The sequence below is a fragment of the Nansenia antarctica genome (genome assembly GCF_963989245.1).
Source record: "Nansenia antarctica genome assembly, chromosome: 18".
Lineage (NCBI taxonomy): Eukaryota > Metazoa > Chordata > Actinopteri > Argentiniformes > Microstomatidae > Nansenia > Nansenia antarctica.
Genome location: NC_137691.1, coordinates 11678300 through 11703028, shown reverse-complemented (window position 1 = coordinate 11703028; position 24729 = coordinate 11678300). Strand labels below are relative to the sequence as shown.

The 24729-nt window shown below is 44.8% G+C and overlaps 1 protein-coding gene across 2 annotated transcripts; it reads left to right on the top strand.

The window, feature by feature from the left end:
• Nucleotides 1–101: 101 nt before the first annotated feature.
• LOC308173601 (S-adenosylhomocysteine hydrolase-like protein 1) lies at nt 102–23832 on the top strand (the record flags this gene model as incomplete). 2 transcript variants are annotated; one of them, XM_080548629.1, is made up of 16 exons in its annotated part: nt 102–541; nt 10373–10481; nt 12320–12463; nt 14144–14244; nt 15084–15186; nt 17081–17175; nt 17949–18055; nt 18167–18283; nt 19168–19231; nt 19527–19615; nt 20633–20703; nt 20982–21076; nt 21321–21419; nt 21709–21777; nt 23267–23345; nt 23708–23832. In XM_080548629.1, the coding sequence occupies exons 1-16, from the start codon at nt 350–352 to the stop codon at nt 23830–23832; spliced, it is 1659 nt and encodes a 552-aa protein (XP_080404755.1). In that variant the 5' UTR covers nt 102–349. The 2 variants fall into 2 exon arrangements, with proteins under 2 accessions (XP_080404755.1, XP_080404754.1); XM_080548628.1 differs by having other exon boundaries at nt 10370–10481.
• Between the last annotated feature and the right edge of the window lie 897 nt (nt 23833–24729).

Below are 24729 nucleotides of genomic sequence, written 5' to 3'. Positions count from 1 at the left end.
AAAAGAGGCTCGCGCGTCTCTGTCCCCGCCCACAGCTCCAGGTGACAGCTGAGACACAGACGGTGTCAGGCCAGACGTCCACAGATCTCTCTGCTGCAAAGAGGAACCTACAAACTACACCGTTTTTATAATAATATATATATAATATAAATTAAGCGTTTGTTATTTTCTTGCTTTCTATATCGTTTGCACGAATTGCATGCAGTCTTCTCTAGTCTAGTACAACCTCTGCACACACAGAAGAGAAATCCCTCTTCCGCAAATCTACCGAACGGAACAACTGCCTGGCAGATAAACAAGCAACGACATATCATATCTGATTAATTAAACACTTCATTATTGATCAGAGATGACGGACTCTGCAGGGGACGGGAAGTCGGAGCTGAAGCAAGCCAGCAAAGAAGTGAAGGAGAGCGAGAACGTGGCGGAGAAATACTCTGCCATGACCGTGAGCAAGAACAGCGAGGTGACCATGACCATGGGACATGACCTGTCCTCCTCTGCCTTCACCCCCGTGCCCACCCACAAGCCTGGCAAGAAGGTAAGAGATGCATGTGGACGTGATCACACACAGCCCATAGTAGTAGCAGCTCGTGACGTTAGAATTATAAGGTTCTATCTCCATTTTTGTCAAAATTGAGTTTTTTACATAATCTGATCCATTAGGTGTTTATTAATGCCTGTGTGGTGTTATTTTTTAAAATGTTGAAATTTTTGAGTTAATAATTCATAAAATACAAAGGTTCCATCTCACAGAACATAATGGAATGTAAAAACTTTGACGCTCAATATCTCTGAACTGCCCTAAACGGAGATGGAACTTTATCATTCTAAGCTCACCAGCTGCCTTAGAATGGGTTTACAATTAAATCGTTCTGCAGATTAGTAGTGCTTCTGTCAGGATGTCCCATCAAGGTAAATCTGACGTTAATGCAATTAAGTCATCGTTTGACAGTAGGCCTACTGAGAAGTAGATGCACCCTAACCCATCCTACCCACCAACCTGACTCTACGTTGTTCCCTAATTTAATTTAATTAATTTTGCCATTTAGCAGACGCTTTTAATCCAAAGCGATTTACAATTACGAATTACAGGGACATTCCCCCTGGAGTAACTGAGGGCTAAGTGCCTTTCTCAAGGGCACACTAGTAGTGGTGTGGTTTCAGGCGGGATTTGAACTCACAACCTTCCGATCACAAGTCCAACTCACTACCACTAGACCACCACTATCCCTATCACCCACTCCTCATCTGTGTCAGTGTTATGGAATATGATTTATGCACCACCACAGCAGCTTCAGTTAGAATGCATTATTATAGGGGATGATCTTTATTATGGTAGCGACAAAATGATGTATAGCTAGACAAAACACACACACACACACACACACACACACACACACACAATCAACGTAGTTAGACAGGACCCATCGAGTACATTTTTCATTTTTTATTGAGTCTCTTTTTTATCCTCTAGTCCTGAGCTTTGTGCCTATGTCTCTCTCCCCCATTCTCTTTCCTCGTTCTCACACTCTCTCGCACTTCAACAAGGGTTCAACTCTCACATTTCAACTCATGCTGGTGAGGAAGGAGGAAAAGTAGCATTGGAATGTTTAAAACCGGTCTACTCTCTCTCTTCCTTGACAGAGGATACCGTTGACCATTTCCTGAACTGTGTTCTTTGATGCCAGACCATTTCCTCACCTGTTGAAGAACCTGAACCTGAACCTGTGTTCAGTAATTGACAACAGCCAATGTAACTAACGATGGCTGTTCCCCTTAAATAATTTCCTCTCTGTGAACTCTGTTTTCACAAAACAAGTACATCTGAGACCCATGCAACACACATCATAATGCGTTTCTGTAGCTAGAAATATAGGCTACTTCAAATATGAGAGTAAATAACCGGCTGCAGTACATTTCCTATCAGAAGGACTGCTGGGATGGTAGTGGGAGTGGGAGTGGGAGTGGGAGTGGTAGTTTGGTGTTTTTATGCAAAGCTACTAACCCATCCATTTGTATGTGGATTGTGTCTACAGGCCTATTCAAAATGGGAGCAGGCCTTACAATTCAACCGTGTTCTTGATAGAGCTTTCAAGTCCCCTGCCGTAAAAGGACAAGGGTTGTAATTAACGACTCAATTATTGTGTGTGGCGATGCAGTCTCGCCTTTGTACTACTACAGGTACACGCTGAGCTAATCTGCACACAGAGTCCTCCGGGCCGCACCCTGTCATTTACGGGGAAATCAGGCAGTATGGAGGGAATGGACAGAAAGTGTGCCATCACGCTGAGCCTAAATCACAACTTGTCTGCACAAGCCTATTTCTTTATAGTGTTTTATATCTACCTACTGAAAGAAACGACAATGACAGAACTGATCATCCAAATATGTAGGCTACTACAGTCTGCTGCATATCTCTAATGTATCTCCTTATAGAAGAGGCTCAAAAATTAACTTGAATGGGATTAAAGGGATCCGTAGTTTGTTTTGATGATTAATACGAGCCACATGATTCACCAGTCACCACCACGGGTGTTTAGACTTGGATTCCTGCTGCTATCATTCCTGACTAAGGCAAGGGCATGGCTGGCCTCTCCCAAACCAAGAGAAGTTGACATCCTTTTGCTTTCAATTGCTTTTCAGGGGCTTGTCAAGCTACACTACACTCACTTGCTCTCAATAAGTATGAGCTTCGAAGCCCTCTCCTGTGTCAGCACCTAGGAGCAGCCTGGCATGTTACACAAGCCGGAGGTGTAATGTTTCATGCACTCACAGGCAATTACGAATGCATTGGCACGCACACACAGACACACAGACACACAGACACACAGACACACACACACACACACACACGTTTAGAGGCCATTATGCAATGCTGGTGTGACTCAAATAGGATGTGCAGCCTAGAGAGAGAGAGAGAGCGGTAGAGAAATAACTCACTCTTAGAAAGAGAAAGGTCATCTGTGTGGAACTGATTTGTTATGTTTACATTGTAGCCTAGTAGGTTCACGTGACCGTTCCTGAAATGGTTAATCCATGTCCAGTAGCTGACATGGTCATACCAGTACAGGGTAGTCTGCCTATAACAGTTTTTGAGAGAAAATGGTAGGCCGGGCAGACAGACGGGGAGCTGTGGGTGGGCGGCGATGCTGGGACTTGAACCCTGGCCGTGTGTGGGTGTGATCTGCTGGAGCGTCCTCCTTCAGCTCAGCCCACCAGATATGTGTCAGTGCTCAGCTCGCAGTTATACAACACAGCCTGTCCCCTAGAGCCTCTCGTTCTATGCCTTTAGCTTTAGCTAAGAGAAAGGGACGATTATTTAGGCATACAGTGGCATCGGGAAGTAGTTAGTGTTATAGACTCAATTGAAGTAAATCAATTTAATTTAAGTAAAAGATGTTTGCCATCGATCGATCCACACACAATATCCCATAATGTCAAAGTGAAAAACATTGATAAAAAAACGTGTTGCAAATTGATTCAAATTGAAATACAGAAATACCTAATTTACATAAGTATTCAGACCCTTTGCTATTACACTCTTAAAATTCAACCCTTTAGATTCCCAGGCTTCAGGGTCGCATTATTGAGCAGTTTTGGTCTACACTGTGTGTAATTGATTCCTATGCGAATCAGAGACTCTATGAATGAAATGAAGATATTAATTCCAAAATCACATGAACTATTATCCTTGCATTCAGATTAAGAGTGACTTGTTGACAGCATTTTTGGATTTTATCTCATTTTAAGAGAATGAGGTATTTCTGTATTTCAATTTTTATAAATTATTCATTTCTAAAAACTGGTTGTCATTATGGGGTATTTGTGTGTGGATTGATGGCAATGTTTTCCAATCCAATTTGAGTGGAAACAGGAATGTTGTGTACCTGAGACAAGCAATCCAGTTTGTTTTGTTGACACTCAGTCAGCACTGAGAGCGGGAACAGCTTGTTTCAAAATTCCCACAACACCCTGCTGACGGATTGTCTGATTTGAGAATTAATCCTGCCGTCATGGAAACAGTCAGGGAGGCGGAACGGTGACCTCACTGCTGATTGGAAGCCCACCCCTGTCCATCAAACTGGACAGTACCTAGCATAGCATGAGAGAAGGCAACCTCCAGGGCTGACCTTGACTCCTCCGCTGGCCAGGGCTAAATACAGCTCATAGTACAGCTCACATTCTACCTATAATATTTTTCTTTGATAGAACTGTCTTAGATGTCGTTTCTTGACTTTGGCAAGTTTTCAGTCAGCTACTGAAATACTTAATCACAAATAAACTGCCTGTTGAATATCAACAGAGTTGCAGTTGATAATTTGTTGATACGGTAGTTTGATTATTTTGATAAATTATTCTTAAAGGTTATTTTTCACTCTACACCAAATACTATTTTTGTTTTTAAACACATTTCTTAAAAAAATAAATATGTTATTGCTATTCTACAGGCATTATGTGCAGTTGCATTTGAACTAAGGAAGCTTCAAGCTTACTTGAATTAAATGTGCTCTTCACTGCAGTCTAGGCCTACTGTACATATTTGTTGTAGCCTAATAAGATTTACATTTCTCATTCTCTCAAGTAATAATTCAATTAATTGAGTGAATGCTTGCCTTAAGAAATGTTTATAGATTTTGTATTGCAGTTTTTCATCCATGAATTACAGTGCCCCGGAAATGCCTCAATATGCCCCCTGAAAATGAGTTCACAGGGGCATATGCCCCCAAAAAAGAGAACATTTCCCACACTGCTTCACTGTGGCAGTGCGTTCATTAATGTTTCATAATGTAATGAGGTCATTGGGTTGAGCTTTGATCCTCACCACAGCATAGTAATTGACTTAATGGACGTTGGCTTGGTGGCTTGGTGTTGATATAAGCATTATCTAGCATTAGCCCTTTGGAATGAGATGGCTAAACTCTAAACTCACGCTCTAAACTCACGCTCTAAACTCACGCTCTGGCCAAATCTCAACAGTCTTTCCCTTTATTTTCCTCACATCCTCTATCCTAACCTTGTATCCACCTTCTCAATGTTCAGTGGAGGAGAGGTTCCTCCCCTTGGACATTCTCCTCCATTGCATTTTGTGAAGGAGGCCAAGAGGACATCAGGAATCAAGGAAAGACTTTTGAGATTCAGCCTCTTTGGTGTATGTATCCTAAGCCCCATGTTAGCGTGCGTGTCAGGTGTGAACCATATGGGTCAGCATGGTGTGTATTTTTAGTTGGGATTGGATCTGTGGGCTTGTGTCGAAAGTGTTCTAGTGCTTTTAGGGCTTATGGCAACAGGTTTTTAATTCCCTTTGAATCTGTTTTATTACCCAGCGACTTCGGGTTCAGCGGCCAGGCACTGCCAGATTACACAGGGTGGGAAGAGGAAGGGAAGGGGCCATAGAATCTGAGGGAATAGAGCTCTTTCACAACCAGAGAGAGAGAGAGAGAGAGGGACCGAGACAGCGACAGCGACCGAGATAGCAAACAGCGAGAACCACTCAAGGAAAGGATAGGGGGGGGAAGTAGAGAGGAGGGAACAAGAGGGTTGGGTCAGGTGAAGGTTGTGGCACAGCCCTCTTTTGACCCCCACCGCCCTCCCGGTTTGGAGATTGCCATGATAACTGACATTGGATGTTAAAACACTCAGGAGAAGAGTCGAAGCGCTGGTGAAACATGGACCTGCAAGAGGGAGCCATGGCACAGAGGCACACCAGGGTGAGTGAGACTGACGGTCCAGAGACAGTGTGACTGTGACCCCCCCAGTGGGTGTACCCTTAAGGTCTGAATACAGCTCCATAGAAACCTCCTTGGAATCTTGTGCTTGTCACGATTAAGAAGAGAGACAGTAGGTTATTTGAGCCATTGAAAGTACACGGAAAGTACAAGGAAGTGTAACGTCTTATGGAGGTTGAGAGCTTCAAGGACCTTCAAAATACTTTTGAGTCATGTTGTAGAAAAGTTACAGTCTGATTATTATTTAGCTTTGGCTAGCTCAGCTGTCGTGTGGAGGGAGAGAGAAGAAATATACCGAAATGTTTTGGTTTGTTTGCATTTGATGGAGGTCAGGCTTCCTCTAAAGAGATTACAGATCGGTTGCTGAATTTCACTGTTGTTGTTCTGGCCCGAACATCCGAAAAACAAAAGAGTGAACAACTAGCTGAACGCAGAGGAGAAGGAAGACATGGCTCCCTGCCTCTCTGTCCTGTTTGGTCTGGAACGGAGATTCATTCAGATGCACAGCGTGAAGGGGAAAGAGGCCAACCGTTCAGATCACTGTGAGAATTAAAAAGGAAGATGTGTGAATGTGTGTATATAGAGTGTGTGGCACTGAGATAGAGAGCAAGATAAGTAAAAAAAGAAAAGAAAAGAAAAAAGCGGTAAAGTGGGAAAGTTGCTGTGTATGGAAGGAAAAAAAAAGCTCACCATTTCAAAATGCTGTGTTGACTAGAACCTTGTGGTGTAATAGCCAAACAGACAAGGCCTCATGTTCATATCAAAAAGTAGAAGACACATACACACACACAGTCACTTATTGTGAACACAAATACACATGAACCATGGAAATACAATATTCCTGTTAAAATCTCTGTGCTCACAATGCCACAGTATGTCAGTGTTTCTGGACTTAGCCCTCTGGTGCGTTTGAACACTGAGACCTTGTTGTGTGTGTGTGGAGGCTGAACGTATGGAAGAACAGACTTGGCTCCGGCACCTTGCGGAAATGAAAAGACCAGCATTCCAAAGGCAGTTCGTGCGGAAAGGCTCGCTATCCCCATCCCTCCCTGCTCGGCTTACAGGATTCACCTCAGCATCTCAAATCTCAAGTTGCGAGGGTGTGATGCATGCAAGTTTCCTGGCCATTTAAAAAAAAAAATGTATTAGAAAAATGTAATGTATTTTTTATTTTTTTTGAGGTTAGAAAGTTCCCCCCTGGCTAAGCTTGACTTAAGAGCTGTGTTGCTATGGGAACGAGTCAGCCTTAAGTGTCAGTTGGAAAAGTGCTAACTTTTAAGTAACTTTTAACATTTTCCAACTGCTAAGCAGTATACTTTTCTCCACATTATATTCCTCCAATATGCATACGTTTTCAGCTGAAGAAAAGGGAGTTGATCTCTAAGATCTTCCAACGCTAGGTGTAGCTAGGTGTAGCTGTTTCGGCCGCCATGTTTTTTTTCTGTCAAGTGTCTTATTTTACCTAAAATGCATTGCGTGACAGACTATCTAAGTCAGTCTTGCTTTAGTCACTCATAGGTGAGCTTTATGCAACAGGAACATTTTAGAGTCTATAGCCAGACTGACTTAAAGTGAGACTTAAAGTGTGTGCTGATATTCATGTGAATGTTCTATGGTTAAATCTCTTTGACTTTGATTGAAAATAACGTACATTCCACCACAGTTCCCGCCACAGTCAATTGAATGTGAACCTCTGTCCGATGTGAATAGAGCTCTATTGATTGGATTCACTGTCAATGACTGCTTTTCCATTCTCTATTGAGGTGTTAGCCACTGTATACCAAGTTGTTTATTAGTTTTGTCAAGTCTTATCTGTTATCTAAAACAGGGCATCTCAGAGTATAATTGGGTAGGAATAGGTACTTACTGCAATGCATTATGATGGAATTAGCCTTCTATCTCCAAGTGGAGTAGATGTCAAACAAGGGTTTGGTTTTGAGCTGCCCTTAATTCATGTAAGACCCTCTGGGCATGCTGCCATCACATACTGCCATCACATACTTACACAGTACACTATACAGTATATAGCCAATGTCCCCCTTTGGCCCCTAGCCACAGTTCAGGATACTTATTTTCTCATTGGATTCTTGAAATACTGAAAGGATTATCCCAAATGCACCTCTGGCTCTGTCCGGCCCTCCCCAGTGACTGGCTGCAGGAAGCAGGGTGGGCCAGACAGGCATGTCTGTAAGTGGTTATGGTTGCGTAATACCGTCTGAGAGCTAATCTGCTTACAATGATTAAGGGATTCAGATATTGCAGTTGTAATTTGTCGAAGTACTCGTAACGCCGCGTTCCCAGTTCTGCAGACATCAGAAGCTGGAGAGCGGTCGTCTAGTCTGGTAGGGATGTGCATAACTCAACATTTTCATGGTCAATTAATCAGTGGGTGGTATGAACGATTGATAGGTTTTTCGATGTGTGCCGACATTCACAAAGACAGCCGTGGATCATCGCCATGAAATCACTTAATCATCTTAAAAGCAAAAATAACCAACCTTTAACAGTGAAAAATCTAATTTATTCTGCTATTAATCCTCACAAATGTCTTCTTCTGAATACTTGAATTAGGCTAACATAACAATAATTCAGAACAGAAAAAAGGCATGCCACTAAATACGCACGCATTTTCTAGCCGTTTCCAATTACATTACCAATAGTCTAGCTATAGCCTTCCCGGAGTCAAAAAGACCAAATTCCCCCAAAAAAGAATAAAGATTAAATGGAATTTTATTTGTCTGTGGTAATGGCTACTCGGGTCCGTTTTGGCTAAAGCATTGCGATCGGACTCTGAGCAGTCAGCATACATCTATTCGAGACACAAGGTGCTGTTTTTTTTCCTCTCCTCTATGAATGCCATTAATTCTTGAAACCCCCTTTCCTCTACTGTAGCCTACTAATAGGCAGGATATCTTTAGCCACCATGTTGGCAATTAGGGAAGTCGTTTTTTTAGCTATTAGCTCTGTCCGTTAATTCACATTTATTTGAATGGGAAAAAAATGTAAATATTCTGTCCCATCCCTAATGTCTGGTGGTGCTGTTTGTCTTGTCACTTACTCAAGACCTCACCTCTGTCCACCTTCAAACCGTTGAATAATGGAATGTGATGTTGTTATTCTGTGACGCCTCTACTGTACTACAGCTGAACTCACTGTCTCATCCCATTCATCAGCGGCCGTATGGACCCGAGTGTGAAATGCTTGGGGTGAGCCAGATGTTCCTCATGTGAATGTGAGACAGAACGTCGGGACACATTTCCCCTGAGGAGAGTCAGAAATAGGCTGATGACGTGTTTCTCTCAGTTGCTTTTTTTAAACCTGGGTTTCATTTCATTACCATACAGAATGTCTGAAATCACCCAGGGAGGCCCTATCAGAAGCAGACATCTGGACAGACGTATGTGTCTGTATGTATACTGTAACACCTTTGAATAGCCAGGCCAGTTCAGTAGGACTCTATTTCTGTATGCCTTCCATATGTCAGTATGTTCAAACCTCTTCTGCAGAGCAAGCCTTTCTCCTGCCTGACCTCCTCAGTAAGGTCATGTCTTAATGACCTGATGTCTCTTGGGGGACGTGCGTATCTATTTTGGCCTCTATGCTATAAAAAAAAGAAGCTAGTAAAAAACGAGGTAGTATTATCCTGTGCAGTCTGTCAGCATATTCATACTGTACCAAAGACAAACTTCTCTTTCTCCAATCTGCACCATATGAATAGGATGTATGTAAACAAACCAGGCCACACACTAATGACCCCTAGCATAAATATTTATTGACGATTAGATATTGACATTCGGGTTAACCCTGCAATCTTACTTTTCCATGGAAAGATCTCTCATGGTAAAGTCCTTTTACTCTTTGACCCTACGATTAGGGATGCTCCGATCTGGATTTTTGGGGCCGATACCGATCACTGATTTTTTTCCTCAAGATCAACCGATACCGATACCGATTTTTTTTTTAATACATAACTGTAGGCCTACTGACTGGATAGCCTACATATTTTTTGCTTTTTAGACAAACGTTTTGATCCATTAGGCACCAAGCAAACGCAGACCCATTTTTATGGCATAGTAAAGGTCTGGCCTATCACCCAGTTAGGGCCTGAAGCCCAAGTCAGTCGATATGGCTGTATAAAAGACATCATAAACGTGGCCTTCATGGTTTACATACTGTTACGTCCTCCTATGTTTTCTGTTCAGTTATCTGTCTTCCCCAGGAAAAAAAAAAAAAAAAAAAGATCGGTTTTTGCGATCGGCCATTTTTGCCGATCACCGATCGAGTCATTTGGAGTGAAATCGGCCGATTTAAATCGGTGGCCGATAAATCGGAGCATCCCTACCTACGATGCATAAAGTCTGGAACTGCGGTGTCTAATCCGGCAGATTGGCGGTTCGAACCCCGGCTGGCCACATGTTGAGTTGTCCTCGGGCAAGACACTGAACCCCAAATTGCTCCCAGTGAGTGGGCCGGCACCTTGCGTGGTAGCTCGCCGCCATTGGTGTGTGAATGTGTGTGTGAATGTATGAATGAGAGGCCATTGTAAAGCGCGTTGGAATAAGGCGCTATATGTGTCAGTCCAGACTGTTGTCCATAGAGAATTCAAGTCAGTTGACGTCTCGGCTCTTCTGCTCCTTTAGCAGATCCAGTTTGTGGAGGACAAGCAGGAGTTCAGCAGGTTCCCTACCAAGGCTGGACGACGCTCCCTGTCCCGATCCATCTCTCAGTCATCCACTGACAGCTACAGCTCAGGTAACGCACACACGCACACACACACACACACACACACACTCACACACACTCACACACACTCACTCACACACACTCACACACACTCACACACACACACGCACACACACGCACACACGCACACACTCACTCACGCACACAATCACTCACGCACACACTCACACACAGACACTAGGGGTGCAACGGTTCAGTTGGCCCACGGTTCGGTACGGTTCGGTATTTTGGGTCACGGTTTTCGGTACGGTTCGGTTCAGAAACAAATACTACTATTTATTTATAAACTGTTACTTTACTTTATTTTGCTTATACATAATATGGAACTTTAACATACACATGTATATGTTATGTATATAATGTATATATAATTGTATATAAACAAAAAACACTTTCAAATGTCCAAAAATAAATAAACACTTTCGAAAGTAAAAGTGCACTTTAGCCTTGACAGCTGGTAGCCCGTATACAAACAGGAGGAAAACAAATTCACACTACAAAAGTAACACTTTCCACATAGCGTTCCAACATGTCATGTGTTGTATTCCAACGAGTTGCGACATCGTGGATTAATTTGTGTTTTGCTAAGTCTAACATATCTTGTTTAATTGTCAGAATATGGTGGGCTGTGGTGCTTTTGTGGAAGAAAGTGACTGCATGTCTGATCTTACCCAGGAGGCGGGACACCGGGGTTATTGCCCCTGCTTTCTTGGCGGCGAGATTTACGACGTGCGCAAAGCAGCCGATCTGTGGCCCCAGTCCACCAGCTTCATGGATCGCATTTACGATATTTGCTGCGTTGTCTGTTGTTACGGGAATTGTTATGTTTGGCCTCTCCAACTTCCACTCAGTCACTGCATTTGTTAGTTCCTCTGCCAGGTGCGCGCTGGTATGGCTTTCGTATAGTGGACGAGTTTGCAGTACTGCGCTCTTCATCTCCCAATCCGGTGACATGTAGTGGACCGTGACAGTGAGGTAACTCTCCGTTGCCCGGGAGGTCCAACCCTCCGTAGTCAGTGCAAAGCTCTGTGTTTTTGCCAAATCGTCTTCAATGCCTCTGCGCGTTGTTTGGTAAATACCGGGGATTATTTTGGTGCTGAATGATGTACGGGAGGGGACACTGTAACGGGGCTCGAGAGTTTTTATCAGATTTCGAAAACCCAAATCTCCAACCACCGAAAAGGGCTGCAAATCCTTTGCAATGTACATCCCCACTGCATTGGTTATTTTTTTGTGTTTCTCTGAAGTGGTAGTGTACGTCTGTCCGAACGCATCAGAGAGAGACTGCTGTCTGCTCACTGACGCTACCTGACTGGCTTTCCTGCTCCCAGTCAGTGTTATCGTTGAGTGGTAGCGGCGAATATGCTGGTTCATGTTAGAGGTGCAACCATTTGCATATGGCACACGCTTTAAGCAGAGCTTGCAGACAGTAATATTTCTGTCCACTGTTTTCCCCCCCTTATTGTCGTATTCAACGGGAAAAGCTAAATGACCCCACACCGCAGACTTGTAGGAATCCGGGGCTTCCTCAAACTGTTGCGGCGCTCTCAGAGCTAATTTACGAACGCAGCCAAATCGCAGCATAAACCGAAAACCGTCACGGTTCACTAGTGAATTGAGCCGTGGAACGCAAACCGTACCGTCCGTAAAAAAAACGAGAACCGTTGCACCCCTAACAGACACACACACTCACACACACGCACACACACTCACACACACACACTCACGCACACACACACACACACACACACACACACACACACACAAACGTCGCCCGATAACCCTCAGTGACCCTGAATACTTGACCCTCTCTTGCTGATGTTTCCTCTCCCTCCTCCCGCCCCCAGCTGCCTCCTACACAGACAGCTCCGATGACGAGACCTCACCCAGGGACAAGACCCAGGCCAACACCAAGGGCAACAGCGACTTCTGCGTGAAGAACATCAAACAGGCCGAGTTTGGCCGTCGTGAGATTGAGATAGCAGAGCAAGGTAGCATGTTGCACGTCTTCACATATGTTGTATGTCACACGTCTTCACCTTCTTAAAATAATGTCCTAAGTCACTTTCGAGGAAAAATTATGCCTATTTTGCCTAAATATCATATATTCTAGATTTGGTTTAGTTTATTCCGTTTTTTTGCTTGAAAATATGACTTAAGTCGTTCTTTTAAGAAGGTGACGATATGTTAATGTGAAGTGGCTACTGTCCTGATAAACATCATAACTTTCTTAGGGAGTCAAGTACTCGTTATCGGTTCTTTATGACTTGTTCTTGGAGCTTGCTCTATGGCATGATTCCAGGTTTACTGGTCTCTGACCCATTCTGCTTTCATATATAAGGGTATATAAATAAAACCAGTAACAACCGCATTCAGACATGAGGAAAAAAATTATATATATATGGGGGTAGTGGTGGCCTGGCCTAGTTGGACTGGTGATCAGAAGGTCATGAGTTCAAATCCCACCTGGTAACACCACCACGCCTTAACATAGGCACCGAAATGAAACGCACACACGCTGCTGAGGTTGACGTCCGCGGTGTGGTCCTGGCTTAAGGCACTTAGCCCTAAGTTACTCCAGGGAGACTGTCCCTGTAATCTCTAATCTCTAATCGTACGTCACTTTGGATACAAGTGTCTGCTAAATGGTGTAAATGTAAAAAATGAATATATCGCTCCTGCCAGGAATTTGGGTTTTATGCTTAGAAATGTGCTCAAGGGCCATGTATGTTCCAAGGCCAGGAATTGTCAAAGTCATAGAGACGTTGAGCTTAAATGACTCCATTGTCGTATTGTCCTGTGATTTTTGATGTTCATGAATTTGACGATCAAGCCGTATAAATATGGAATCTATTTTTATAAGGCGAGGCAGAGAGGAAGAGACACAGAGAGAGAGAGAAGAAGAGGACACACAGTACCAGCTACACCTCGGGTGTACACCTCCAGTACTCCTGACCTCGGGTCAGACGTGTCCTGATTCTGTCATCCTGATGTCTGATCTCCAGCACCACTCCACAGATATGTTGACTGGGAGTGTTTGTCCTTTTAATGTTACGTGCTGTGCACAGCACGTCAGACGTGGCATTCGTTAGACACAATACACCCCCCGTCGACCTTGGCCATCGCCGGCTGGGAACGGAACATAACATCCAGAGCACAAGGATTAAGTGTTGCAGGACACAGCATGACGTGAACAATACATTAAAAAAAAAGGTGATTGTATCGCTGACACGAAAGCCTGAGACGCCTCCGATACGAGAGTAAGACGTCGGCGGGGCTATGCGGTGTCTTCAGCCATCTTGGATGGTCGTTTTATTTTTATTTACATTTTGTACATTTTTGTCATTTTAGCAGACGCCTTTTTTTTTATCCAAAGTGACTTACAACAAATACATTTGACTAAGTAAGTGAATCATTTTATCCTCCAGTCACAGCAGGAAAAAGTATGGTCGTCCATACTATGTGAATGTAGGCCTACGTTTTTGAATCTTTTTCTCATGCATTCTTACTTACACTCTCTCTCTGTGTTTTTGTCTCCCCCTCCCCTGGTTTTCTCCCCCCCTCCCCTGGTCTTCTCTCCCCCTCCCCTGGTCTTCTCTCCCCCTCCCCTGGTCTTCTCTCCCCCTCCCCTGGTGTTCTCTCCCCCTCCCCTGGTCTTCTCTCCGTGTCAGACATGTCAGCATTGATTTCACTCAGGAAACGAGCCCAGGGAGAGAAGCCGCTGGCCGGAGCCAAAATCGTGGGCTGCACTCATATCACTGCCCAGACTGCAGTAAGACAACTCTCTCTCTCTCTCTCTCTCTCTCCTTCTCTTTCTCTTTCTCTTTCTCTTTCTCTTTCTCTCTCTCTCTCTCTCTCTCTCTCTCCCTCCCTCTCTCTCTCTCTCTCTCTCTCTCTCTTTCCTTCTCTCTCTTTCCTTCTCTCTTTCTCTCTCTCTCTCTCCCTCTCTCTCTCTCTCTTTCTCTCTCTCTCCTTCCTTCTCTCTCCCCCTCTCTCTCCCCCCCCCCCCCTCTCTCTCTCTCCCCCTCTCCCCCTCTCCCCCTCTCTCCCTCTCTCCCTCTCCCTCTCCCTCTCCTTCTCCCTCTCCCTCCCCCAAACACTCGTATACCCCAAATATACCCTCCGGTGTGGCGTCTGTTTCCCAGTAGAGTATGATGATTTAAAGACCACATACGGTATCTCTGGGTTTAGCAGAGACATCGCCTCCAGCTGCCTTGACCCATGACCCCTTTCACACTTCCTGCTCTGCGTCCAACACCTAGCCCCTTCACCTCCCAGACCGCACGCAGTCACATGACTCTGCTTTACATTAACTAAATAACCAAAACATCACTGCCAAGACTACAACTTGAGCTCTCCCTCCCACCACCAATGCTGCTGTAATCTAGTTCTGTGATTAAGAGTGGTAGCCGACTGTCACGGCAGATCGTCAATATCGGACGCGGTGTTTCTCTGCCATGTTCTCGTACAATCTTTTTGCTGTGATCGAGATGGGCTAGGATATTTTTTGTGTTTGTTTCTTAGAGTTCTTGTGCATAATGTCTGTCTGTCCTCTATGCGTCTCTCTGTCTCTGGGACTCCAGCTCCTCTCCTGTGTCTCTCTGCCCTCAGGTGTTGATCGAGACCCTGGTGGCCCTGGGGGCTCAGTGTCGGTGGACGGCCTGTAACATCTACTCCACACAGAACGAGGTGGCCGCCGCCCTGTCAGAGATCGGTAAGGAGCAGAGAAACGATTCGGTTTGTTCGTAGGAGGCCAAAAGCCACGGCTTTGCACTGCTATGTCCATTAAAATGCTGATTATAAAACAGTTTTTTCCAGGAATAATGTATCTGTGTTGTAGTACTTCAAGCTTGTGTTGAGCAAAGAGTAGGAGTGACAAATGTACTTCGCAAGAGGGTTATTATTGAAAGTTGTGGTTTCTCACATTTGTATCGGTTACATATTTGTTTCACTATTTTTGTGTAATGAATCACATGGCGGGGGGGGGGGGTCTGTCAGGGTGGAGGTGGAGGTGATTTGCTGCCCTGTGTCCTTTTGAAACCAAGGGGACGTTTAGAAACGCTGTCTCTGGAAAACAAACTCTCGCACAGACAAAGACCATGGGATTTGCCATCTAGTCAATGAACTACAGCACTGAGATCCATATCTCATGTGGTTCCTAGGGGATTGTTAAAGTGTGTGCGTTTCACTAGGCAGGGGCTCTCCTCAGGGGGGTGGGGGGGGGCTCTCCTCTGTTCACAGGCTTCACACCGTCAGTCCCATCACATTTAATTAAACATCAAAGAGCACAGACACACACACACACACACACACACACACACACACACACACACATACACACACACACAGTCCACCCACCGTTTACTGAGAGAGACAGGTAGTATAGTGTTTGGATCCCCTACCCAGGTCAGATACCCAGTGTGCCTTGCAGCAGTATGGTCCTACAGGAGAGGTGCCAAGCTGAGCAACGCCCCCCCCCGGGGTGGGGGTCATGATAGCGTGTCAGACCAGCCTCTCGCCCCCAGGGGTGGGGGTCATGATGGCGTGTCAGACCAGCCTCTCGCCCCCAGGGGTGGGGGTCATGATGGCGTGTCAGACCAAATCCCCCCGAATCCCACAGCAGGATTTTTTTTTTTTTTACATCCCACACAGTTTAGTTTTTTTCCTCTTTCTTCCTTTTTTCCCCCTCGCGTAAGCCCCTCCCCTTTCTGCATAGCTGTGCAAAGCCCCGTCTGGCTGAGCGTCGTTGTAATAAGCCGTCGACCAGGGAGGGAGGGTCTCTCTGTAGAGGGAGGGGTCCCTGTGGAGAGGGAGGGGTCCCTGTGGAGAGGGAGGGTCCCTGTGGAGAGGGAGGGTCCCTGTGGAGAGGGAGGGGTCTGTGGAGAGGGAGGGTCCCTGTGGAGAGGGAGGGTCCCTGTGGAGAGGGAGAGTCTCTGTGGAGAGGGAGGGTCCCTGTGGAGAGAAAGCAGAGGGAGAATGTTCTAGATTTTATGGAAATACAGAATTCGAAAACAAGTAGGGTTTCAGAAAACTCCATTGTAAGATGTGAGTGCCGAATGCATATCTGAAGAACTCACTGTCAGCAGAGAAACGGCTTTTCAACAAGTGTTTTTAGTGTGTGCGTGCGTGCGTGCGGACAGACAGATGTCTGGAGTTAAGCTTCCGCACATGATATATGGCTTTAAAGCAGATTAAAGCGTCAATCAGCACAGGGCCTTCAAATGACCTGCATTCAGTTTTCTCACTGGAGGCTGGTGGAGGTAGAAATCGGAGGACAGGCTCATTGTAATGCATGGAAACGGAATGAGGAACGGTATCAAACATGTGGGTCCTCATTCCATTCGATACAAGTCTATTACAATGAGCCCATCCTCTGATTTCTCCCTCCACCAGCCTCCCCCTGTTAAGCAATGAGGGTTTCTTTGCCAAGCAAGCCTTCTGCCTATGATGTCAAACGCTCACATGATCCCCCATGCTGCCATTTTAAGCCATTTTTGGCTTTGGATACTTTCCCTTCTAGATAATACAGCACTGATCTCACTGAGTCTCTGATCTGGAGAACATGTTGTCCTTGTTTTTCCACCCCACCCCTGCTGTCTGTCCCGTAGGTGTGTCTGTGTTCGCCTGGAAGGGGGAGTCCGAGGACGACTTCTGGTGGTGCATCGACCGCTGCGTGAACATGGAGGGCTGGCAGCCGAACATGGTAACTCGCAGCTCAACCACAGTGTACATACAGTACTGTAGAAGGGTCAAACTGGGATTGGTACATAACATTTTTGAACTCAACATATTTGTATATATAGCTAGCCATTGGTTTTTGAAGGATATAACGTATACATGCCTCATTAGCTCAGTTGAACTGTCTTACCCCATCAGAACCCTGAATATAAGCTTGTTCTATTCTATTGTTTGTATGTAACAATGTAATTGTAAGTGTTAACGAGTTGAGATGTATAAACTCACTCCACCCACGCTGGCGCTGCCCAAACAAGTGGCAGGGAGAACCCTTTGTTATTGTTTGAATCCCAGATTGTCCCTTTAACAGATGTTCTATGAATCGTGTGTGTCTGTGTGTCTGTGTGTGTGTGTGCCCCTGTTTGTGTGCGCCTGTGTGTGTGAGCCTGTGTGTGTGCGCCTGTGTGTGTGCGCCTGTGTGTGTGCACCTATGTGTCTGCGTCTGTGCGTGTCTGTGCGTGTGTGTGTTTGTGCGTGTGCGTGTGCGTGTGTGTGTGCGTGTGTCTGTGCGTGCGTGTGTGTGTGTGTGTGTGTGTGCGTGTGTGTGTGCGTGTGTCTGTGCGTGCGTGTGTGTGTGTGTGTGTGTGTGTGCACCTGTGTGTGTGTGCGCCTGTGTGTGTGCACCTGTGTGTTTGCGCCTGTGCGTGTGTGCGTCTGTGTGTGTGTGCGTGCGTGTGTGCGTGTGTGCGTCTGTGTGTGTGTGTTGACAATGCTGTGTTTTCCCTGCTCCGTCTCTGACAGATCCTTGATGACGGAGGGGACTTGACCCACTGGGTGTATAAGAAATACCCCAACGTCTTCAAGAAGATCAGGGGCATCGTGGAGGAGAGTGTTACTGGGGTCCACAGGTGATTTAGCCATATTAGACATTCACACACACACTCACACACTCTCACACACACTACTGAGCTCAGTCAAGTAAGAACATCAACATAGACGTCTCTCTCTGTCTCTCTCAGGTTGTATCAGTTGTCCAAAGCAGGCAAACTGTGCGTGCCAGCCATGAACGTAAACGACTCTGTGACCAAGCAGAAGTTTGACAACCTCTACTGCTGCAGGGAGTCTATCCTGGACGGGTGAGTGTGTGAGTGTGTACGCAGGGCAGATGGATTGGATTTCAGACGACTGATCACCAACAGAATGAAAAGAGAGATGTCTTGTTCTCTCAGTGTAATCTGTAACTGATATATAATATATATATACATACAGTATATAATAGGTTTGGATGGAGAGCAAAGGGACTGTATGTCTTAGTAAGTCATGTCTGAGTTCAGGAGTAGAATGTGAGACCGTTGGGAACACCGGTAAGTGTTTCCTGTAGTAATGTATTAATAAGCACAAAGCATAGCCGAAAGCACAGGGACGCGTGAGCAGGTTTCGTTGTTTAGGGTAATGTGGTTAGGTTGTGTTTATTTATGTAGCAAGGTTGGTTGGGGAAAAGGGGAAAACATTAACACACAGAACAGGACAAGCATGACTAGAAGTGCCGTCGACTAAACGTGTTAAACAGGCCAAACAGAAATGCATTGTACCAGAGTATGAATAAACAGAACCAGGAAAAGTAAGCCATGGCTATTACCACAACAAACAACAAAGTGCTGTGTCGCCCGCCCCCCGCCCCCCCCCATGCTTGTGTGGTCCAGTGGTTTGAGAGTTAGTTTTTTCTTAACTGTTTAATGGAGCCCACTTCTCTCTGTGGTTCTGTTAATAATAATAATAATAATAATAATAATAATAATAATAATAATAATAATAATAACTCATTATATTTATAGAGCGCTTTTCAGGGACTCAAAGACGCTGACAGTATGGGTAGACAAAAACACGAAAACAACAAGCAACAGATAACATGAGTACATAGAACACAGTATTAACAAACAGGTACAGGAAACAATTCTTCCACTGTTGTATACAGCTGGTAGCAGACATCCTGTCTCTAACCTGTCCCTCCTGTCTGCAGCCTTAAGAGGACCACAGACGTCATGTTTGGGGGAAAGCAGGTGGTTGTCTGTGGTTACGGAGAGGTACGTTATTTTTTCTTTCATACAGAGCAACTACGTCAGTTAGACTGTTGTTCTGTTTGACTCTTTGTTGAGGCTATGCTCAATCTAAGACGAATATGTGCATTCATGATGTTTCCTGTATTGAATGGAGCGAGTGATTTGTCTTTGAAGGGCTGACGTGGGGGTCTACAGTTGACACACATATCTGTTTTGAGTCCAATGTGGTCTGCGGTCCGCTGCGGTTGATGTAGGTCAGTCATTGTGATGTGCTTGTGCTACATGAATGTCATGTGACTGTGGCGTACCCTCCCTGCAGGTTGGGAAGGGCTGCACTGCGGCGCTGAAAGCCCTGGGATCCATCGTCTGCGTCACAGAGATTGATCCCATTTGTGCCCTGCAGGCCTGGTGAGAGACAGGAAACAGGAAGTGCTGCATGTGCTAAATGTCAGATGTGACCTGTGACACCGTGGACTGAGAGAACTGCCACCACGAATAAAGCCACAAGGCCCCTTTTGCAGAGGGGTCGCTTTGTCTCCGCTTTAAGATAAAAGCATCACAATATAATTGTTTTAGGAAGCCATAAAGCCCAGTCCTCGTGTGGCCAAATGTACTTATATGTGACAGGGTCTGGTGGAAAAGTCCCCAAGTAAGGCACGGTCATTTTTCCAGTTTGACAGATTATGAAAGTGCGTCCTAAAACGTACATTTGTTCACAAGCCATGTATCATCAACCCAGTAGCCTGAAGCAGGACAGGAGGTTCAACAATTATAAGTGTTTAGTGATCCTAAAACTGTTGTTTGTTATATTGAATGGGCTCTTCTACACTTCAACTTTTGTAATATGAAGAAGAAAAAAATCAGAAAACACATTTTCGTTTTTTGGGGGTCATTCGTGCAAATTGAGAATTGCTGACATGCAGACCTTTTCACCAGACCGTTCCACATATTGAACAAGGAAACGGTGTGTTATTAGTTGAATGGGAATTTTAACCTGAATGGGAATAAATGCGACAGCCTGGTAATTTGGTCCGCATGTCGGCAACCAATCAAAATGTTCAGACTTTCCTTTTGAAACACGGAACTACGTTTAAAAGTTGTTGAGAAGCACAACACAGACTCGCTAGTCGAGCCAAAATACTGCAACACAATGGATTGGGTGAGTAATCCCCACTGCTACCTAGTTAACTATAACACTACTTTACATTGTTAGCAGGCTCACAAAACAAGCTGTGTTAGTTGACTAGCGATGTGTCATTGATTTTCAACAACGCGGAAATGTATTCAAATTTTTGGGAAAAAAAGTCCGATCATTACATCAGATCCCAATAGGAGGACTTCAGCATTAGAACGTGTCACAAATGACCTGTGGTTCCGGTGGGCCCACCTGGATCAGGACTAAGTGTTCCCTGTGTCTCTGAACAGCATGGACGGGTTCAGGGTGGTCAAGCTGAACGAAATCATCCGCCAGGTGGACGTCATCATCACATGTACCGGTAAGCGTCAAACAATGTTTATATAATCAACTCTTATGATTGGATCATGACTTTAATCCTTAATCCTACATGCTTAACTCCATTTCTGGCACAATCAACACATGTTCTGGTGTTCGTTGCTCTTTGCATGATCTGATCCATCAGAAGGTGTTGGCCTTTGGCCCTACATGGGTCTAGTGATGAGGAGGCTGATTGGTCATGTCTCTCGTGATGAGGAGGCTGATTGGTCATGTGTCTTGTGAGGAGCAAGCTGATTGGCTGATTGGTTTCTGTTGCAGGAAACAAGAACGTGGTGACCAGGGACCAGCTGGACCGCATGAAGAACGGCTCCATCGTGTGCAACATGGGCCACTCTAACACAGAGATCGACGTGGTGAGGACTTGACCTTTGACCTCCACTCAGGTGTTGCTGCGGTACTAAGTGGATAGCGGCTGCGGCGAGAATTTCTGCATATGTCGCGTAGAGATTTCTGTGTTGTGTGTTTTATCAGCATCATCGGATAAACCATTTTGATGGTGATTTTAGAATGTACCGATGGGGAAGTGTGTCCAAACTTTTGACTGGTACAGTCACAGTTTTAGTAGTGTAATTATGTCCACGCTGACTTGTTTCCCAGGCGAGCCTGCGGACCCCGGAACTCACCTGGGAAAGAGTGCGCTCTCAGGTGGACCACGTGATCTGGCCTGACGGCAAGAGGGTCATCCTGCTGGCTGAGGTACTGCACACTCACACACACACACACACACACTCACACACACACACACACACAACAGACAAGAAACCACGCTGTCATTCAAATAACATTGCCCTGACACACATTCATGGACCATCATGTAAAAGAGTTCTATACTAGGATGTAGCAGACTAAACCGTGTGTGTGTGTGTGTGTGTGTGTGTGTGTGTGTGTGTGTGTGTGTGTGTGTGTGTGTGTGTGCGTGTGCGTGTGCGTGTGTGTGTGTGTGTGTGTGTGTGTGTGTGTGTGTGTGTGTGTCTCTCTCTCTCAGGGTCGCCTTCTGAACCTCAGCTGTTCCACTGTTCCCACCTTTGTCCTGTCAATCACAGCCACGACTCAGGTAATCTCTCCTGCACTTCTCTCACAATAGTTACCACTCAAGGTCTAGGGATCTCATCAGGCTCACCATCCCAAATGCCTGCATTGTTTTCCGGCCGCAACTCCTTCAGTTTTGCTGCAGCGAACGATTGGGACCACTTTACAAAACACACTCACAGCACTTTACATTACATCACTTAATACTTCAAACAGAAACTTCAACAGGTCATAGTTGACTGGACTGTTGTTCCTGCTGATTGCACAGCAACACACTTACACACGCGCACGCGCACACACACACACACACACACAACCCCCCCCCCTCTCTCTCTTTTCACACATAGGTTAGTTGACTTTGTTTTTATTTATTTTATCTTCGCTGTCTTTGCCATTCTCATGTATTGTATGTATTGTTTTGTGTTGACCCTGAGTATTTCTGTTTATATGTTTGTTTTTATTCTTGCCGGGGCCTCTTGGCCAGGTCATCATTGTAAATGAGATTTTGTTCTCAATTGATTTTATCTGGTAAAATTAAGGTCAAATAAATAATCCAACATTTAGATTAAATTAGACTAGACTGATGTTCAACTACACAGTGGCTGTAGAAAGACACTATATCTACAGCCAGCTAGTTGTGCAGATAGCAGAATCTATGGGTTTTAGTGTCTGTCTGTTTCGGTCTCAGAAGTAGGTCATGTTGGCTGGTGATAGGAGTGTGCCTTGACCTCAGAATGCCTCGTCCTAATAATAAAACACCAGGGGGAGATGCTTGGCAAGAGTTTATCTGAACTGGCCAAATCCCATTCAAATCTCATTCAAATCCCATTCAAATCTCATTCAAATCTCATTCAAATCTCATTCAAATCTCTCAAGATAAGATAAGCCGTTCTCCACAAAACGCTTAGGTTCTAACAGCCAGTACGAGACATCGTAAAACCTGGACTTTTAGCTCAATACAACTCACTGCATTCTAAAACTGTGAATGTTTTTCTCGGCAATTGTCACATTTGGATGATGGATACATGGTGTTTCTATTCATAGGATGTTTTCTATGCTCAGTATTTGAACTGTACTGTGTGTGTTAAAGGGGTGAGTAAGTAGCCTTGAGAAGCCTAATGGCCCATAAGGCAGGAGCCTATCCTGTTTCAGTCGCGAAGGTGGCTTGATATACAAGTACACCCCCTGGACATGACGCTGGTACAGAGGAGTGATTTGATGACAGTAGAGGGAGGGGGGCCAGGATTACAGAGGAGTGATTTGATGACAGTGGGGGGCCATCTATGAGGTTCCACATAGCTTCATGATAACATTTGTCAATGATATGATGTGACATGATAACATTTGTAGACTCTGCATGGTGATCTGGAGTAAAGTAGCCCTTTAATCACAGTACATTGCATAAGGTATGTGTTGTGGGTGCATTCTTAAAATACACTGTTGACTGATGTGTGTGTGTGTGTGTGTGTGTGTGTGTGTGTGTGTGTGTGTGTTGCGTTTCCTTGCCCACGCAGGCCCTCGCCCTCATTGAGTTGTATAATGCTCCAGAAGGCCGCTACAAACAGGACGTCTACCTCCTCCCCAAGAAGATGGGTGAGAAATGAACTCTGTTTGAAGTATTATCTGCAAATCCTACAGAGTAATAGCTGTGGTGTTAATTGTGTAAATAGGGAACCTTTTATTTTTTTACATATCTGGTGTGCACACAAGTGTTCTCTTCATGCATCACAAGTGTTGGATTACGGCAGCAATGCAAACTACTTCCAACTATCTCTAAGGTTGTACTTATGCCCCCTGGTGTTAAAGATGTGACATTACAAGCTGTGGCTTCTTTTGCTATTCCAGCACACAGGTGGAAATTATTGTCCTTTAGTTGAATAGCATTTACGGAAAAGCATTCTCTAGTTTTTACTTATGTTATTGTGTGTGTGTGTGTGTGTGTGTGTGTGTCACAGATGAGTATGTTGCCAGCTTGCATCTGCCCACCTTTGACGCCCACCTGACAGAGCTCTCGGATGAGCAGGCGAAGTACCTGGGCCTCAACAAGAACGGCCCCTTCAAACCCAACTACTACAGGTAGAACTGTCCTCTTACTGTCCCTATAGGCTGCATTTACACCACAGGTTGTTTTAGTGCCTATATCCGATTTTTTGGAACGCCTGCTTACACCTACATCGAAAACGAAAGTAAACAGACAGCCGGGACTTGCAATGGACACAAATGAGGCAGAAATGATCATCCCTTTTATATATTATAATATAAAGCCATTGCTTTACGAAGTATGTTTAGAGATTTGCAAAATATTTCACACATTTTAAGACGGAGAAGAAAGAGGACTTTCTGAAACTCACGTCAAACATCATCAAAATGCGAAGACCGTCGTATTTTCAATGACGTGCAAATCGGAATTGAGCATTATATGCGACCTGCCTGCTTAGACCACAGTCGAAATTACCGATTCGTATCTGATTGAGGCCGGCTTGAGAATGAGGCCTGAATCTCATCTGAGAATATCAGATTCCTCTTACTGTCCTTCTAGATACCACCCAAAACATTCACAACTATTAGCTCTATTTGGTACACAAACTCTTAAAATGTAATGCACTGCCTCAAATGTCTGTAAATGTAGCCACTGATCCAACGGTGGAGTGATGATTCACATGACTTTTATTACACAAATGACGTCTTTTCTTCTGTATTCACAGGTACTAGCTTGTATGAGTGGACCATAATCCTGCACTCCTCAACTTGGACAAGGCCTGAAATCACCAATCAGAGGAAGAGAGAAATTCTATTTTGTATTTTAAAGACACTTCATAAGAGACAGTTTTTGTTTTTAAAAAATTAAGCTTTATTCCTTCAGCTCCAGTAAGTGTTGTCCTGTTCCACTTGCTGTTTGGTGTAACATGAACACAAGGTTTAGATCCACCATGGCTTCTGTATGTACAGTACAGAGCTCCACAGTCACATAATCAAC